This window comes from Hibiscus syriacus, unplaced genomic scaffold, assembly GCF_006381635.1.
Source record: "Hibiscus syriacus cultivar Baekdansim isolate YM2019G1 unplaced genomic scaffold, ASM638163v2 tig00110865_pilon, whole genome shotgun sequence".
NCBI classification, from domain to species: Eukaryota; Viridiplantae; Streptophyta; class Magnoliopsida; order Malvales; family Malvaceae; genus Hibiscus; species Hibiscus syriacus.
The window spans coordinates 2740257-2757459 of NW_024062894.1; the positions used below are offsets into that span (position 1 = coordinate 2740257).

Sequence of the window (17203 nt, forward strand, 5' to 3'; positions counted from 1 at the left end):
ATAGCCGCCCAAAAGAGGAGGCAATGAGAGGATTTACCTTAGGCGTGGAGTAAGCAGTTGTAGAACCTTACCTTCCATTGTCCCCCCACTTGACCTTCCTTGTTTCCCTCCATATATAGACTATATTGGAGAAGCAGTTAGGCCTTGAGAGAGGCTGGCCGCCAGAGCAGGCGTGATGATGGTCAGAGCTGTCCCAGTAGAGGCCCTGTTTGGGAGTCGTTCTTCCTTTGTTCTCAATTTCTTTAATTTATTTTGGGCATGTACTTAAGGATGATATTTTTGGATGATACATTTTCCACACCATGATTTTCTTTACTTGGTGTTGGTTTTTGTTTTGTCCAGATAATTATTTGATGGTTAATGAATGATGCATTATGCTTTTGCTTAGTCTGTTTTGTTCATTGTTTTAATATTTTGCCTTGACACTTTAAGAGCCTTCGATAGATTGCATGGTTCCTATGTGAAACATTTATATACCTTGTAAGAGCTACCAATAAATTGTCATTTTTCTAGAAATTGATTCTTAGATTCGAAAGAATTAAGATAAATCTACGTGAACAACGGAATATATCCGAGATGGTGATATTTTAACCCGCCTCAGAGATAAGGAGAGGGTTTCAATCGACTAAAAGGGATAAACACTTGAGTAGGATAGGCAACGACTATAGTTCAGGATGAGGAGTGTTGCCAAAAAAACAGTCTAACCAACCAAGGGTGTAGCTCATGTCGAGTAGTATTGCCATAGCAACCGTCTGAGAATACTCTTGTAATTCTGTCGGGCAGCCTAAGGATATCACAACAAATCCTTCCAGACATAGAATAATTTCTCACCATATCAAAACCAACCTAAGTGCTCTATGAAAAGTCTGAATATGTGAGGTTATTCTGAATATATTTAAATCAACTTTTTTATTTGCCTTGGCTATTTTTATTTGTTGCTCTTGCATATTTTCTTTGCGTCAACCAAACTTCTCTACTACCACACTTCACAATATTTTCTTGCCTCCGCAATGCTTTCCTACCTGTTCATATAATAATATCCCAAATTTTTGTTAGTGACTAAAATGTAATTTTTGTAAGTTTAGTAGACAAAGTACAAAACTTGGAAAAGTTCAAGGACCTAAGTTGTAATTATCTCAAAAAAAAAATTTATTACATAAATGGATAGTTTACTATTGAAAATGGGGTTTTATTGAAATTATATTTTTGACTCGGAATTTATGTTGAAAACTAGAAATGTTTAAAGCCGGTAAGAAATTGGTAAACCGGATCGAATAGAAATTTCAGGAAAAATTGAAGGATGATAAATTAGGCTTAAAAATATTATTTCCACATTTTAAAATGATGTAAAATAATATAAACTATTGGATTTGAGGATTTAATTCCATGTTAAATTTGGATTGTTGTATTAAAGTGGTAATATTATAATTTTTGGGAAATTACAAGGGCAAAACGGTAAAGTGGAAAATAATTTGTCCATATTTGACTTGTGGGAGATGATAATGTTGAGGTGTCTTGTTTTTATGGTAAATATGAAGTTTCATTAAGGGTAATTTGGTTTTTTCTCAATTAAATGAATAAAATATTCATTTAAGGTTAAATTAAAGATAAATTAAGATGAAATTTACCTAACATTTCATTCAACCTTGTTCATTTTTTCCTCCGAGGTCGTGAACTTCTCCAAAGGTGAGAGAAAATTTCATTTCAATTTTTAAGTAATTTCCTTTGTATTTTTAGTTATGCCATGAAATAGAAAATCGATCTTAATCTTGCTTGATTTTAAAAATCCCAAATCCTAGGGTTTATGTTCATACTATGTTTTATGAAATTGATGATGATTATTGATGTTTTTTAGGATGTAGATGCATATTCAAGTTTTTACGATGATTAGAACATCTTCAATCTTACTAGAAATTCTTCTATGATTTTCGGTGAAATTATGGAGTTATAGAACTTTGTGTTTTGATGAAATTTTATTAGGTTTTTTATTGTAGAGATGTTATAAGGATGGATGGAAGTTGATTTCATGCTTGAATTGAATCAAAATTGAACAAAATCATAAAAACCCTAGTTTTAGAGTATTCGGCCATTGCTTGTATGGATGAGAAAAATTATGAAAAAATTATATAATGGTTGTAAATGATGTATTAAGTATTCTACAAGCCTTAGAAAAAATTTGGAACCATTTGGTAATTTTTGAAAAGTTAGGGGACCAATTTGGCAATTTTAGAAAATTGATGGGTTGTCATGTAATTGTTATATAATTGATGTACTATATTGGTAATTGCTGTTTGGGAATTGAAATGAGTGCTAGAATGTTAAATTTGATTATTTTGGAAGTTTGGAAAGTTTAGTGATTTTAATGCAAATTTTGAATTATTTGGGAGTGATTATTGTAATTAAGCCTTTGTATGTGTACTTGGTTTGTAATAATTTCAATGCTGGAATTTTAGTTTTGAAAGTTTAACTGATAATATGGTGAATGACCATTTTTTATAAGTTGGAAAAGTTGGTGCCAAAATTAGAAAGGATTATTAGTGTTAAAAATATTTGGTGATGAATAGGATTCAAATATGATTATGGAATTTGTTTTTGAAATGTTTTTATGTTAGTAAAATACTAACATATGTGTCGATATGAATTTATGATTTTGAACAGATCGTGATTGACTATGTGTTCAAAGAAAATCGAGTAAAAAAAGAACTAAGTCGGAGCATAGTGAAGCAAAATCTTTTGAAAAATATAAAGTGTCAAGGTGAGTGCAATTCATGCATGACCATATACATGGATGTTTTATACATCATTAGGAATACTCGCGATGAGTCTACCTTGTTTATATCAACATGATATCATGTCATTTTTCATAACATCGACATAACCATGATATGTCAAGTGTGAAATTATAATGTATTGATTACTGATAGATATGATATTTTGCCATGAATATTATTCGGGTATGAACTGCCCTGATGTTAATTATATGGGTATATGATGTTATGGATGAAATGATTTATACTATATGCCCAAGTAAGTTGTTGAATGAGAGGGTATAATTGGCATGTCATATAATGTATTGGCATGTACTTATTAATGTCCTAGTTGCTCTGTTAACTATTTTGGAAATGGTTGTAATGGCTAAACTAAACTGTTTTACTCTATTTCATCAAGGATGATATTATTCAGTATTACTTTTATAAATGGACGTATTTCATATTTTTAATATTATACATTAGTTTTATGTGATTTATTATTTTATATTTTTAATTATAATTGGGAGAAAATAAATTTCAAGTCATTTTTGAATTGGGAAATTTTTTCAGTAATTCATGTGACATTTATAACCTGTATTGGTATAAGTATATGGGTCATAGGTGTTACACATATAACCCATTACTAATTGTTTCTTCGTTTTGACAAGAATTCATGGACTAGCTTGTGACACCTAGTTATAGCCTTGCCAAAACAACAAAATCCTCACCAATCCCTGAGGACACGATAACTAACTTACTCTTTATTACTTGATTTGACTGTGTATACTTGCATAGTTTTTCTTTCCTTAGCATATACATTTACAAGCAATCAAGTTTTTGGCGTCGTTGCCAGGGATTGGCAACTGACGGAATGTTGATAATCTTTCCATAACAAATTTTATATTTCTTGTCACATTTTATTTAGTTAGTCTATCTTGTTTATTTTCTTGTTTTCTTTTGAAGTTTTTTTCATTGCATGATCCTGAGATCTGCTGATGAACCATTAGAACCATTCAACCCTAAGATCGAACAGTCATTCAGACAAAGATGACGTAACCAACGAGCCAAAGATTATATGAATCGACTGTAGTATAAAGCCGACAACAATATGGAAGATCATGCCGATCCCTACGTCGCAGCAAATAATCTTCATAGAAATACAGTAAGATCACGAGCAATAAGAGATCATATAAATCCAATTCTTGATGATCTTAACCCTGGAATCGTGGCACCTGAAATTTAAGAAACCCATTTTGAACTAAAATTGGTGATGTTTAACATGCTAAGCTCAATTGGTTAATTTGGTGGCTCACCTAATAAAGATGCTAGACAGCATGTACGTGCCTTCCTTGAAGTTTGCAATTCGTTCAGGCAACAAGGAGTGCATGAAGACGTGCTAAAGCTCAAACTATTTCCCTACTCACTACATGATCGATCCAGAGCTAGGCTTAGTGGAGTCCTTTCGGGCTCAATGGAATCTTGGGCAGATTTATGTCAAAGATTTTTGCTTCGTTACAACCCGCCTAATATTAACACCCATCTGCGTAATGACATTGCATGTTTTTGCAAGGCGATGATGAATCCATGTACGAATGCCGGGAAAGATATAAAAGTTTATTTTATAAGTGCGTAAACCACAGATTCCACGACTAGACTCAAGTCGTGATGTTTTATAATGGAGTCAACGCATCTACTCGAATGATGTTAGATGCCTTGACGAATGACACTTTGCTTGAAAAATCACATGAGGAAGCCTTTGATATCCTCGACAAGATAGTGAATAACGAATATCAATTCCCGACTACAAGGTTTGGGACCGATAAAAAAGTATTTGGAGCATACTAACTTGAGGGTACGGATTCAATATATGCTTAACTTTCTGCCATAACTAACATGTTAAAAAATTAGCATAGTCCAAATAAGGTGAGAGAAGTCAAGGCAACTAGTGTTGTATGCATTATTTATTGCGGCAACCATCATGAGAGTGAGTGTCCAGAAAACCAGGAATCCATTAATTTCATGGGACACTCAACAGAAGCAACAACAACCCCTAGTCTAATACGTACAATCCTGGATGGCGACAACATCCAATTTTTTCACAGGGTAATCAAGGGACTAACAATAACCATGCATGCAATTATAATAGGCCATAGCAGAATAATTCAGAACATCAACATTTTTAGGATCAGCATCAGTAGATGCCTTGGCAACATTATAAAGGTATATCTCCTTGGAGGCTTCATTGCAGGAATTTATGGGCTAAACAAAAGATTTATTGGCTTCAACAAAGACCTGGATACATGAACATTCATCGACAATTAAGAACCAAGGTAATTTGTTGCAAAGCCAAGCAACTCTTTTGCAAAGCCATAGTTCATCCTTGAGACCATTGGAGAACCAAGTGGGTCAAATTGCACGGTATTACATTCTCACCCACAAGGAAGTCTCCCTAGTGATACTAAGGTCACAAAACAACATGGAAAGGAACAGTGAAGTGTGCTTACACTGAAGAGTGGTACCCAGATTAATCAGAATGATAAGTTTGGGGGGAAGCAACCAGAAATTTCTCGCCAAGGCACTACACTATCTGGGGATCAAGCTGAAATTGTTGAACAAGAGGGATTGCCTGATGAGAAAGAAAAAAATGAAGTTTCAGCAAGTTATCAAGCAGATAGTGAGAAATTTATTGCCAAGGAAATAGTTTCCTCACCACCTATAGCATATAAAGTCAGACCTCAATTGCCCTTTCCTCAACGGTTGAAGAATCACAACAACGAGATTCAATTCAAGAAATTTGTTGATGTCCTTGACCAATTGTATATTAATGTTCCATTACTTAAAGCCATCGAACAGATGCCTTCCTGTGCTAAATTCCTGAAGGACATTGTCATGAAGAAGAGAATCATAGAAAGAATAGAAAATGTTATCGCGGCGAAAGAATTATGTTTTACATTAAGCAAACTTCTGTCGAAGCAAAAAGATCTTGGCAGCTTTGTGATACCATGTTTTATCGGTGACAACTTTGTAGGGCGAGCTCTTGTCGACTTGGGTTAAGTGTAAATTTGATGCCTGAGTCTATATTATTAAAACTCCAAAAGTGTATCGCTTGCCCAACCACCGTTATTTTACATTTAGATGATCAATCATATGTTCTTCCTGAGAGAAGAATTGAAGATTTCATTGTAAAAGTGGGCAAGTTTATGTTTACAGCTGACTTCCTCATTTTAGACTGTGAGGTTGATGAAAACGTACCAATCATTCTTGGGTGACCCTTCTTAGCTACTGGACGAATCCTAATAGACTACGAGAAGGGAGAGTTCAAGATGAGGGTGGGAGATCAAAGCATCACAATTAATGTCTTCAACTATATGAAATATGTCGATGATTCCGAAGAATGACATTACAATAGAGACATGGACTCAATGGAGGAAAATGGACCAGAAAATCCTGGCCAAGGCAAATGTTTACATATAGATGAGTACGATACTTTGTGCCAAGATAAAAAATTTCTAACATATGAACACAAAACGTTTAACCCAGGAGAAAATTTTCTGAATGAGGATTGTGAATACTTTTGCCTTGGCAAAAGTTTTTTGACAGAAGCCAATGGCAAATTTCCTGATGATGAAACCAAAGCGGGTTATGAGGATAAATTAGTGAAGGAGGAACAATCTAGCTTCTTTCAATCTAGACCATGTATGAAATGCAAACCCTTGGACTTCAATGAATTCATTCCCCCAAAATCATCATTACAACATGCACCTTTATTTGAACTTAAAATTTTACCACCGCAATTGAAATATGCTTATCTAGGTAGTAATGACACTTTATCGGTGATAATTTCTGCTAGTCAAACCTCCGAGCAAGAGGACAGTTTGTTAAATGTTTTGTCGCAGCACAAAAGAGCTCTTGGGTGGACCATGGCAGATTTAAAGGGAATCAGACATATCATATGCATTGAGAAGATCAACTTAGAAGATAGTCATAGCAATTCTGTGGAACTACAAAGAAGATTTAACCCAATAATGAAAAAAGTGGTGATGAAGGAAATCATAAAATGGCTGGATGTTAGAGTAATTTACCCAATATCTGATAGCTCTTAAGTCAGTCTGGATCAATGTGTGCCAAAGAAGGGTGGCGTTACCATGGTTAAGAATGAGAATGATGAGCTTTTAACTACTAGAATAGTCACGGGCTGGCGAATATGTATGGATTACAGGAAGCTCAATAAAACAACAAAGAAATATCACTTTCCCCTTCCTTTCATTGATCAAATGCTTGATAGGTTAGCAGGAAAAGCATTTTACTGCTTCCTTGACGGATATTTTGGATACAATCAAATAGCCATAACACCCGAGGATCAGGAGAAGACTATTTTCACATGCTCGTATGGTACCTATGCCTTTAGAAGAATGTTGTTTGGACTATGTAAAGCTCCAGCAACATTTCAGAGGTGTATAATGGTCATTTTCTCAAATATGGTGGAATACTTCATGGAAATATTTATGGACGACTTTTCCATATTGGGGGATGACTTCGACTGATGCCTTGGCAACTTATCTAAAGTTCTTAAGCGATGTGAATAATCCAACCTGGTGTTAAACTAGGAGAAATTTCATTTTATTGTAACCGAAGGAATTGTGTTCAGACACAAGATTTCTCTCCAAGGCATTGAAGTGGATAGAGCCATGGTGGAAGTAATAGAAAATTAACCTCATCCTACCACTGTAAAGGGCATACGTAGTTTCTTTAGACATGCAGGATTTTATAGGCGGTTCATAAAGGATTTTTCTCAAATCTCAATGTCTTTGGGTCTTTTGCTTCAACAAAATCAATCGTTTGTGTTTAATGATGATTGTTTGAATGTTTTTATAGATCTGAAGAAAAGATTTACCTCGATGCCAATTATTGTTCCACCTGACTGGGATGTCCCTTTTGAGCTCATGTCCGATGCTAGTGACTATGCAGTTGGGGTGGTGCTAGGGTAATGAAAAAGTAAACTCTTTCAGGTCATCTACTATGCTAGTAGTACCCTTAACGATACATAGATTAACTATACCACAAATGAAAAAGAACTTCTTGTCGTGGTATTTGCATTCGATAAATTTAGGCCATATCTCATAGAGACTAAGGTTATCGTGCATACTGATCACTACTCCATTAAATACTTAGTTAATAAAAAAGATGCAAGGCCTAGGCTCATTAGATGGATATTATTACTGTAAGAATTTAATTTAGAGGTAAAAGATATTAAGGGTACTGAAAACCAAGTAGCATATCACTTGTCTAGGCTAGAAAACAAAATCATTTATCATGACATTAAGGATATTCAGGAGGATTTCCCTGACGAGAGAATTTTATTTGTCACGGTTGTGCCGTGGCACGCTGACATAGTTAAACTTCTTGTTAGTGGTATTATGCCTCCAGATTTATCTAGATAGGGTAGAAAAAATCAGACATGATGTACAACACTATTACTAGGATGAATCATTCCTATTCAAGCAATGTGGCAACCAAATAATCAGCAGGTGTGTCCCAGAAGAAGAATACAAGGAAATTCTATTTCATTGCCATTCATCCCCGTAAAGAAGACACTTTGGTGGAATGAGGACTACAACAAAGGTCCTTTTATCTAGCTTCTATTTGCCCACCTTTTTCAATGATGCTCATAAATTCTATAAGTCATGTATCGATGCCAACACACTGGGAGTATATCGAAGAGAAATGAGATGCCATGGTAAAACATTTTGGAGGTCAAACTCTTTGATGTATGGGGGATTGACTTTATAAGACCCTTTCCCTTATCTTTTGGTGACTTATACATTCTCTTAGCTATGGACTACGTGTCCAAGTGGGTAGAAACCATGGAAACACCCAAGAACGACTGTAAGACCATGCTTAAATTCTTGCACAAAAACATATTTACGTGTTTTGGAACACCACGAGCTATTATTAGCGATGAAGGCACACATTTTGATAATAAATTAATTGTGAAGACACTAAAAAGATACGGGGTGCGTCATCAAATTGCCACGGCATATCATCCCCAAAAAAATTGGCATGATGAAGTCCCTAACTGGGAAATCAAGAAGATCCTTGAGAAGGTGGTTAACCCAAACTGCAAAGACTGGTCGCTAAAGCTAGATGAAGCGCTATGGGCCTATCGAACAACATTCAAGACACTATTTGGAATGTCCCCATTCATGATAGTCTATGGCAAGGAGTGTCATTTGCTCGTGGAACTTGAACATAAAGCATATTGAGCCATCAAGAAATTGAACATGGATACCCAACTTGCTGGAAAAGAAGATTGATGGAACTGAACGAAATGGATGAGTTTAGAGATCAGACTTACGAAAATGCCCGTCTCTACAAAGAAAAAACGAAACGATAGTATGATAAAAAAATTTCCACGGTAACTGTTTTCTGGACAACAAGTGTTGCTCTACAATTCATGACTCAAACTGTTCCCACGCAAGCTAAAATCTAGATGGTCATGACCGTTCAACGTACACCAAGTCCATAGCAATGGAGCAATAGAAATCAAGAACCTATATGATGGATCCACCTTTAAGTTGTATGGTCAACGACTGAAGGCATACAATGGAGCACCCGTTATGCACAATAACCTGACATCGATAACTCACGATGCCCAAGAGTTTGTTTTTCTTTCCTGAATAATTTTTTTTACCTAGGTAACCAAAATTTGCATTATGTATATAAATAAACTATGTTATTTTATTCTGCATGATTTGTTTATTTTTATTTTATTCTTTATTTTTGTTTTTTTTTTTGTATTTAGGGTACATGTGGCAGCACATGGTTGAAACTCATACATGGGAGGAAGAGAAACCTTAATTCAATTGGTTTAGGCGGCAATTTTAAATAGGGAAATATATTATTCCTTTACTATAAGTCCAATCAAATATCTCCTAATTAATACCATATCTTTTCCCATTCTATTTTTTTCGTTTTACTCCCAATAAACCACCCATACCCCATTATTTTTCCTCAAAACCACCCGTATCTCTTTTCTCCTTATTGTTTCCTTGTTTTTTTTTCTTTCAACCCTTTTCTTCAATCTTTCTTCCCTTTACTTTTGCATCTTTTGTTGTCGCGATAGTCCTTTTAACATCAAACACCATGGCCAGGTTCAAGAAAAATACAACCACGTCTACCTCTTCTGCTGTGGCTTTAGGATTTGAGCGTTTCCAAACTGCTAAGGCTGAAGCGAAGTACAAAAACCTACAATAATAACAAGTCTATTTGGAGGACAGCTTTGTCTTTCTAGATGAGGGTGAAGAACCCTTCGGACCAGAGGTAATGGATGTAGTAAGCAAGCATAAATGCGAGAAATTTGGTTGGCATCCAAAGGTAGTGGCTTCGATAATGATCCACGAATTTTACGTGCATTTAGGAGGCCCATCCCAACATAATGTTTATGTGAGAGGGAAATCTATATAGTTCTCTCCCTAAGCCCTCAACCACTATTTCAAGCTCGACAAATATAAAAAATTCCTTGCCGAGGCAGATCAAGAAACATACGATAGTGTACTAGATGACCTGTGTTTCGGATGGGCCAAGTTTGAAGGGAATGCACCAACCCATAAGCGGGTGGATCGTCGAGCCCTTAACCCAATTGCAAAGATATAGAATCATTTCTTGAAAGGCAAGTTGATACCTACTTCCCACAACTCAACAGTATTGGTAAGGCGATTGATGGTGCTGCACCTGAGGTAACATTTTTTTCCTAACTTGATAAATGCTCTATGCATGAAGAAAAAAGTCCCCGATGAGCCATTCGAGGACTTTATCAATTCAAAGGAAGGCATCACCAAAAAGAAGGTGACTGAACTTATGAGCTTCGATGACAATACTCCACATAAGGACCTGAAGCAAGGAGAAATCAGTTATCGCAGTAAGAATAGCAGCCATGGTTACATCTACTAGAGAGACGTGAAAGAGACTAGAGCGCATGGAAAATCACATGCAGACTTTCTTCAACTATGTCAATGTAAATGTTGCATAGCTAAATGTCTTCTTCAAGGAGCTGCTCCAGATTACCAATGAGGACTTGCCACCCTTTCCAAATGAAATCTTGAAACACACAGCACCTTCAGGCAGCAGTACATTTCATGTCTCGGTGCAAAATGTTCCACTCGAGTCCCTCGCTGATGTCCTCCAATTGCGACGCATGTGTTTCCTATACATGAAGAAGGCCATGACGAGATAGAAGAATATCTCAACTCCTCCTCCTTTCGTCTGAGAACACCCAGAAAATCTTGGCAAATTTTTTTGATAATGATGATTTCATTCCGGTCCCCGATCAGCCTACAACCGAACAAGTATCTGAACAGTCCCCGGATCTCCATACTACACTAGTTCATGACCCTGAAGAAGGCCAATCACAAGAAACCCCTACAGAGCCCACCCACACTGAGGAAAAACCATCACGAGCTAGTGCTCCGAGCACGAGGCGTCGCATTAAGTAAGCAGTTGGTCGTTTCACTAAGCCATATCCTGCTTCGATTCCTTCGGGAGATACTAAATCTGAAAGCCCCCTCATCTCAAAAGACACAGAAATTGCGCGTCTAGTCAAGCCTCCCCACCACATTAAGTTACTTTTTCTTTCCAATGCATTTGCATTTGCATTTAGATTAATGTAGTTTATTTTATTATTCATGCATTGAGGATAATGCATCCCTCAAGTTTGGGGGAAGTGTTATGTCTCACACTTAGTTAATAGCAGTTGATGATAATTTGTTAAAAAAAATTTGTTGTCATGGGATGAGTATGTTTAGACAGTTATTTGGAATAAATTGAGGATGCCCAATGATGAAAGCAAAATTTTATTGCCTAGGCCAAAATTATTTTACATGACTGTTGAAGGATAGAATCAACCTTAGGCTTGATTTTTTGTGAACTTGTAAACATGATTGTATGCTTTCTCTACTTAAGGTGCTTAGAAAATTGTTAGGAAAGAACTTTCTGCATGCCATGACATTGAATAATTGTAAAGCTTAAGTTGAACTTCCTAGCGTTAAATTTTGTTGAATTAGAGGGACACTCCTCTGTGCAATGGTAAGACCTGGAAATTCATTAAAAATAAATGGTTGCCTAGGCATATGAGTGAATAAAAGTCAGGATGACACTATCTTACTAGCTCGGGGGTAGAAGGTATGCTCCCTTTCACCTAGAGTGTGGAATTATAGGTGTGATGAGCTGACTCCCCTCAAAGCATTGCTTTAAAAAAATGAAGCATGAGTTGAATAAATAAAAGTGAAAATTATACTTGATGAATAATTTGATGCCTTGGTAAAACAAAAGTACTTACTTGAAGTTTTCTAAATACGTTAATGCCTAGACTGTGTACAATCACGCACACACACTGGCAAAGAATCCTGGCTTAGGAAGGTACTTGACTTATATGACAATCTAGCACGTTGAGGCTAAACTTTTTGCTGAAGGCTGAAATTTTGAACCACATGATTGTCTTAATTTTACTTTTCCGTGACAATTTTATTATTTACTGATTATTATCCATTGCATGAGGACAAGCAATAGCTTAAGTTTGGGGGTGTGATAACTCTGTAAAAAACTATGTTTTTAGTCTTTTTATTTAAGTTATTGTTTGTCTAAACATTGTTGTCATAGCATATTAGTTGCATTTATGTCATATTTGCATGTGGTGGATAAGTTTTGCCTATGCAATATTTATTTGGATTAAATGATGCTGTTGAGGAGAAAGGGCTTTTGTGGGTTGTGTGTGCGCAAGAAAAGACTTAGGAAGAACATTTCAGTCATGATAAAACATTTTGCTAGGGCCAGTGGAACACAGAAGACGAAGACAATGAGGAACAGATTTTTCTTGCCAAGGCAAGATTTATCTTGCAAGTTTGACACAAATCTAATGAACTGCTGACGTCACCTACCAGCTGTCTGATTGGCCTCGCGTGCAATCACGCCCTACAAGAAATTAACCACCTCCAGTCATCTTTTTATCTGTAGCATGGACAAGTTAATAAGGGTATTTAGGGAATACCCAATGACACAAAACCCTAGGAACTCCCATTATAGCCACCTAGAAGAGGAGGCAATGAGAGGATTTACCTTAGGCATGGAGTAAGCAGCAGCAGTACCTTACCTTCCACCGTTCCCCCACTAGACCGTCCTTGGTGCCCTCCATAGCCATACTATAGCAGAGCAGCACTCAGGCCTCAAGAGAGGCTGGCAACCAGAGCAGGCGTAGTGATGGTCAGAACTGTCATGGCAGAGCCCCTGTTTGGGAGTTATTATTCCTTTGTTCACAATTTCTTTAATCTATTTTGGGCATGTACACAAGGATAATATTTTTGGATGATACTTTTTCCCCACCATGATTTGCTTTATTTGGTATTGGTTTTTGTTTTGTTTAGAAAATTATTTGATGGTTAATGAATGATGGATTATGATTTTTCTTAGTATGTTTTGTTCATTGTTTTAATCTTTTGCCTTGACATTGTAAGAGCCTTCGAGAAATTGCATGGTGCCTAGGCGAAACATTTCTAGACCTTGTAAGAGCTTTCGAGAGATTGTCATTTTTCTAGAAATTGTCATTTTTCTAGAAATTGATTCTTAGATTCAAGAGAATTAATATAGATTTACATGAACAATGGAATAGATCTGGGATGGTGATATTCTAACTTGCCTTAGAGATAAGGAGAGGGTTTCAATCGACTAAAAGGGATAAACGCTTGAGTAGGATAGACAACGACTATAGTTCACATTGAGGGGTATTACCGTAACAAGAGTCTAACAAACCAAGGCTCACACCGAGTAGTATTGCCATAGCAACCGTCCAAGAATACTCCAGTAATCTTGTCAGGCAGCCTAAGCATATCACAAAAAATCCTTCCAGACTTAGAATAATTTTTCGCCATAGCAAAACCAACCTAAGTACTCTGTGAAAAGTCTGAATATGTGAGGTTATTCTGAATATATTTAAATCAACATTTTTATTTTCCTTGGCTATTTTTATTTGTTGCTCTTGCATATTTTCTTTGCCTCGACCAAACGTTTTTGCTACCATACTTCACAATATTTTCTTGCCTCAATAATACTTTGCCACCAGTTCATATAGCCCATTACTAATTATTTCTTTATTTTAACAATAATTCAGGGACTATCTCGTGACATCTAGTTCTATCCGTGACGAAACATCAAAATCCTCACCAATCTCTGAGGAGACGATAACTCACTTACCCTTTATTAATTGATTCGGCTGTGTATACTTACATATATTTACTTGCCTTAGCATATACATTTACAAGCGATTAATCATTATCAACATTCCGCTCGATTCCATCACATAAGTAGTTGAATAAGGATTATTACTTTGCTTGATTCTATCACATAAGGAGTTGGATCAGCATTACAATTTTGCTTGTTTCCATCACATAAGGAGTTGGAACAACATTGATATTATTTTTAGTTGATAAAAAATGAAATGAAAAATAAATAGTAAATAAATGGGATAAATAAATCTTTAGACTTGCTAATAAATGTCCATTGTGTCTTTTGCAAGTCCATCATCTTTTGGATTCGGGGAAGACTAAGCAAGATGATTTACATATATGTTGGGGTAGATCATTCGATTGAAAGATGGAGGACCAAATTAATAGAAGATCAAAGATGTAGTGCCAAAGATGGAGTTACAATAATATAAGACAAAACTAGGTTATTTTTTTCTTTTTTTTGCTATTGTTTCACAACAACAAGAAAAGAGGGGTAATTGTTGTACCCTAATTTTGTCTGGGTAATGAAAACTGGAGGCAATCAAAAGTGGTAGTTTAGATGAAAATGATTCATGAAACTTTGCAAGAGCGTTGAAGAATTTTGGTGGCATGGACAGGAATTTTAAGGGCTTGCAACTACTTGAATTTGATATTGATATTTATGCTTGCTCATTTTGGGTTATGAGATTTTAATTTTCGTAAGCCTTTAGAAACTCAAAACATTTAAACCAAATCCAAATAGTCCATTCAAGTACATATTAAAAAAGCCAAAATCATTTGACCCTTTACCCATTTTTGCCCAATTCCATTATACCATACCCATTAAAAACACAAATTCCTACGAAACCCGAATCCCATTTAACCAGAAACTTTCATCCATTTCCAAAACCAAAGGCATCCACTAAACCCATTCTTATAAACCATTTACATTTGATATACCCATATACTCGATACAATTAAATTCAACCTTACCCACTTTTACATTAAAAAACCAAATTCACAAAACCCGTTACACAGAAAAAACCTTAGGGTTTCCCCATTCCATTCATCACATCTCCATTCCAAAAACTTGTCTACATCCCTCCCACGTGAGAAGACAACAAGCATTCCAGTGCCTTCCTAGTGGTTCCCTCTTTTCACGTGCGCGCCCATGCCAAGTCACGTATTCCAAAAGCTCCCCGAGCTGCCACCTCTTCTAGAAACATTAACCGCTCATTTTCTCAACAGCTCCAATGACTATGTGAAGTAGAAAACATAGAAATTAGCAAGATTTTTATTTTCCATTTTTTTAATGTACACTGTAAAAAAGGGGTTAGCATAAAACCCAAAATAATTGGGGGCAGTTTTACGGTGCGGCGCCTTAGTATACAGCTAAAATAAGGCGCTACCAGTTTTGTTATTATTTTAAATAACAAAACCGATAAAAAATTACTGAAAACATCGTTATTTTGACCGTTTCTAATTACCTATATAGGTAAACTTTGTAAAATAAATCGGTGAAAAAAATGATGTTTCCGGTAATTTTTACGGGTTTTGTTATTTAAAATAATAACAAAACCGGTAGCGCCTTATTTTAGCCGTATACAAAGGCGCCACACGTGAGCATTTCCCAAAACAATTGTAATACTTAGGACTTCTTCCCCACCCATTTTCGAAGCAATAAAAGATAGAGAACAAAAATGAACCTTTTTTCCCATTCATTTATTGGCATTTCGAGAGAACAAAGAATCAAAATGTTTTTGAAAGGATTTATATTTCCCTATCTTAACAACGTTTTTTCATTATTATTCAAGGTATATTCGAGAGAAAAAAAGGAAAGGGAAGTTTACATCTCGGCTGGAGCTTCTCACCAGTGTTGGGGACCTCTATCGGTTAATTCAAACGGTAAGAAGGCTCATCATGCCCCCCAAGAGAAACATATGTCAAAACCAACACCATCCAACGATTGACAAAAGAGATTAGCGAAGTAGAATTCGGAGGGTTATTGGCTAGTTTTGAATATATGTAGGTCGGTTCTCATGAAACCGAGTATAGATCGGTGTTCTAGGCATCAAAATGAGTTAATTGGTGTATTTTGGGCTTCAACAACCACCAACATGGTGACTACCAACGAGAATACGACAACCGACGGTGACGTTTTTCATCAGTTTCTGGGAAATTTAAAGAGAGAGAAGAGAGTTATAAAAGAGGAGAGAGAAAATAAAAACATAAAAATGAGAAAAATAAAGAATTAAAGATGCTTTATAGCCCAACTAAAACGACATCGTTTAGCCTTGGGAGCCTGAACTTTTTTATTACCAATGGTCTAATCATCTCCGTTACCCATCACATTTCTTCTTGGCTTGTATTTTGGTTATCGAATTCGTGTTATTTTTAAAAATTACGAATATTTATCCTTATTTATCTATTTTCCACTTTTATGTCTTATTATTAATTTTTTATTTATTTTTTTCAGGCCATCCAACCTTTTTCCTTTTCTTACAGTTTGGTCACTGATCCCTTCACGTTATATTTATTTTGAATTTGAAACATTATTTTATTAATTGTGTAATTTGGTCACTGAATGTCCTTCTCTTATTTATGGTAATGATTCATTGTTTTATTTTATTACAATTTAATTATCATTTATGTTATTTTGTTGTATATTCTAATTGACCCTTTGAATTTTAGTTTATTAGCATTAAGTCCCTAAATCAGTTCCCTAGTTACAATTTAGTCCCTAGATTAATTGCTATTAAATTAACCCTAATACAAATTTGGCATAGTTTTATCTTCTTCTTTTTTTACTTGTTTAAATGCTTGTTTATTTTTTAGCTATTCTCCTTAAGTTTTTTTTAATTAGTTAAATTTTAGGTTGTATTCCATAGATTTAGATTCCTTGCACGTTAGTCCTTTGGGTCTTTCATTAGATATTCCTTTTAACATAATTAGTTTGGGTAATAATTAGAACCTCAATTTTAGATTCTTTACAATTTTTTCCTTAAACTCTTAAATTAGATAGTCTTTTGACATAATTAATCATGTTAATAATTAGAACCTCCACTTTAGGTATAATTTCACTTTAGTCCTTTAATTTAGGGAATAATTTGATTATGGCTTTTGCATTAAGATGCCTAATTGCTCAAATTGATTAATCATTTCAATAAATGGTTAAAATGAATTAGGATTAATTTTAGATAC

The 17203-nt window shown here is 35.4% G+C and overlaps 1 protein-coding gene across 1 annotated transcript; it reads left to right on the forward strand.

Annotated features, from left to right (window-relative positions):
• The first annotated feature begins 5050 nt into the window (after positions 1–5050).
• LOC120143946 lies at positions 5051–5804 on the forward strand. Its single transcript, XM_039158133.1, has 2 exons — positions 5051–5080; positions 5274–5804. Exons 1-2 carry the CDS (start codon positions 5051–5053, stop codon positions 5802–5804), a joined length of 561 nt encoding a protein of 186 aa, XP_039014064.1.
• The last annotated feature ends 11399 nt before the right edge of the window (positions 5805–17203 follow it).